We start from the raw sequence: 2,712 nt of genomic DNA on the forward strand, positions 1-2,712 counted from the left end.
TTTAACATCTAATGTTGTTTGGATTGCTTGAATGATTACATGTTTATGATTTTGAATGAAATTCATCTAACTATTGATTTTAAATTTTTAATTGATCATTGATTATTGAATAAATCTCTCAAGAACTTGTAATTTTACTTTAATGAATTGAAAATCTAGTTGTGTCAATTCCTAGGTTTTCATTATCGTGAATCATCACAACCGATTACTTTAGTTCTTGAACTCATTCAATCCAAACATTATAACGAATCATGTCTATGTGATTTCCAACGAATATAAGTTAGGTTACATATTTGAAAGCATAATTGGGAGCATGAGAATGATCTACTTTATTTAATTGAATTATCTTGCTAAATTCATAATCCATTTTAGTTGTTAATCAAATCAATCAATTACTCGATTTTATGTTTATGCCTAGTTCAATCACTTTTGTAAATTATTTAACACTTTCCCATGATTCCGTGAGGATACGATACTCGACTTACCCATACTAGTTATAGGTATTTAGTTTATATTTTTGATCTGTCCAACGACATCGATCACTATGATACCTTTAATTTAATTAGATCAAAATGATTATATCATATACCTTTAATTTAAATAACTATTACTTTCTTATTTAAATTTGTAGACTTTAATAACTAGTGTCATTTAATGATATAATTAGAATGGAAACCTTACAAATTGCGATATCACCTCATACCGGCGGTAACACCGCTGCCACCCCCGAATTTATGGTTCAACGGCTTGTTGAACAGGCTTTAATGTCGTTGGTCATAGATGAAGAGAGAAAGGGAGGGAGAGCGTGGGATTTAGGGCCAGCAGAAGAAAAAGAGTCGTTGGCTCATTAAACAAAAAAAAACCCTTCTCCATATAATATCTATATCTATATATACATATACATCTACCTATCTTATTTAACAAAACTTAATCAAACACATATCTTTTTCAACCCAAAAACCTTTACACCCAAAAATGTCTTCAAGTTCTTCCGATGAACTTCTCATCCCTCCTCCGTTTCCCGAGTTATCCACAGGTAGTACGTTTGAGTTTTTTGAAAACGCGATCAAACACTAGAAGAATTCGAAGACTTGGGAATCTCTCGTGACACCCGAACTTATATCGACCCCGAAAGAGAATAAGCGCACAACAAACTCCTTCGCGATTACTTCAACGAAGATCCAAAGTTTGGGAAGGTTGGTTTCACCATTGGTATTGTATGAGTCAACGTTTGTTTTTAAAGATTGTAGCCGATATTGAGTCTACTTTCTCGTATATTCGAGATGGAGTAGACGCAAGGGGAAGAAAGAGTTTCTCACCGATTCAAAAATCCACGTCGGCATTTAAGCAACTTTCAACGGGTGAACCGACGGACAACTATGATGATTATCTATGTATGGCCGAAAGAACAAGCCGGTAATGTCTCGAGTATTTTTGTGACGCCGTCATTCATATATATATATCGGCGGGAGTATTTACGTAGGCCAACATCCCACGACGTTGCCATGTTGTACGGTGCGCATGAAGAACGACATCATTTGCCAGGGATGCTCGGTAGCCTTGATTGTACGCATGTTGTATGGAGGAGTTGTCCTAGGTCGGGGAAAGAGCAATATACGCGAGGGGATCACAAAGTGCAGAGTATCATGACTGAAGTTGTTGCTTCGCAGGATTTGTTAATTTGGCATGCGTTTTTTGGTCCTCCCGGATTAAACAACGATATTAATGTGTTGATTCGGTCGTCGTTGTATAATATTGCCAGAAATGAAATGATTCCAGATACGTCATTCACTTTACGCGGCCGCTATTACAAATGTGGGCATTTGCTTACCGATGGAATATATCCTAAGTGGCCTACGTTTGTTAAAGCGTATCCGCACCTAGTTGATCCAAAGGAAAAGAAATTCAAGCGAGTAAAGGAGGCATCCAGAAAAGATGTAGAACAGGCTTTTGGGGTGCTTAAGGGAAATTGGAAGATTTTGGAACGTCCACCCCGGTTTGTTGATAAGTAAAAGATAGGGAAAGTTGTCGACACATGTTATATATTGCACAACATGATCATAAAGGACGACATGAGAGACATCTCACTGGTTCATATAATGGATCCACCGGTGCCTGTAGTGAATGATCCTACAGTTCTATTGGAGTTACATGACGAAAATGTCCATCATTGTCTACGGTATGATCTTACAGAGCATGTATCGACCTTGGATTTGGCATACCTTGATGAGCCAGCAGCTCAACGACCATCGATCGAGGATTTAATTTAATGTTATGTAGTTTATTTAATTTTTAAAAAAATGTTGCATTGCATTTTTCTTTTTCTAGTTTATGTAATGTTATGTTTTTTAATATTAAATAAAATGTTATGTTTTAATGTTATATTGTTTAAGTTAAAAAAAAAGAAATTTTTTTTATTTGTGAGGGTTGAAAATTTATTGGCCGCCGGTAAAAAGGGTTGGAGGGTTGGTTGGTTAAATTGAGTTGTAAGGATTCTATTGGTGGAATTTGGGAGGGTGGATAAATTCCCCCCCCCCCCCCCCCAAAAAAAAAAACACACACACACACACACACACTCTATGATAACGACTATCAATTTAACTTCATTTTTTAGTGGTTCAATTCCTGTAACAACCGTCTTAGAAATGTTCTTATTAAGTTCTTAACAACGTACATTTGCCATTAGAACGGCCGGACAGTTCAATTTGATTT

The 2,712-nt window shown here is 36.2% G+C and overlaps 1 protein-coding gene across 1 annotated transcript; it reads left to right on the forward strand.

Annotated features, from left to right (window-relative positions):
• The first annotated feature begins 1,379 nt into the window (after positions 1-1,379).
• On the forward strand, positions 1,380-2,012 carry LOC122611047. The gene has a single exon (XM_043784000.1). The coding sequence runs from the start codon at positions 1,380-1,382 to the stop codon at positions 2,010-2,012; it is 633 nt and encodes a 210-aa protein (XP_043639935.1).
• Positions 2,013-2,712: the final 700 nt, after the last annotated feature.

The sequence above is a fragment of the Erigeron canadensis genome, chromosome 8 (genome assembly GCF_010389155.1).
Source record: "Erigeron canadensis isolate Cc75 chromosome 8, C_canadensis_v1, whole genome shotgun sequence".
NCBI classification, from domain to species: domain Eukaryota; kingdom Viridiplantae; phylum Streptophyta; class Magnoliopsida; order Asterales; family Asteraceae; genus Erigeron; species Erigeron canadensis.

What these genes read in the sequence shown, in the direction of transcription:
- LOC122611047 (XM_043784000.1), top strand. Translation starts at nt 1,380, where the DNA reads ATGATGATTATCTATGTATGGCCGAAAGAACAAGCCGGTAATGTCTCG.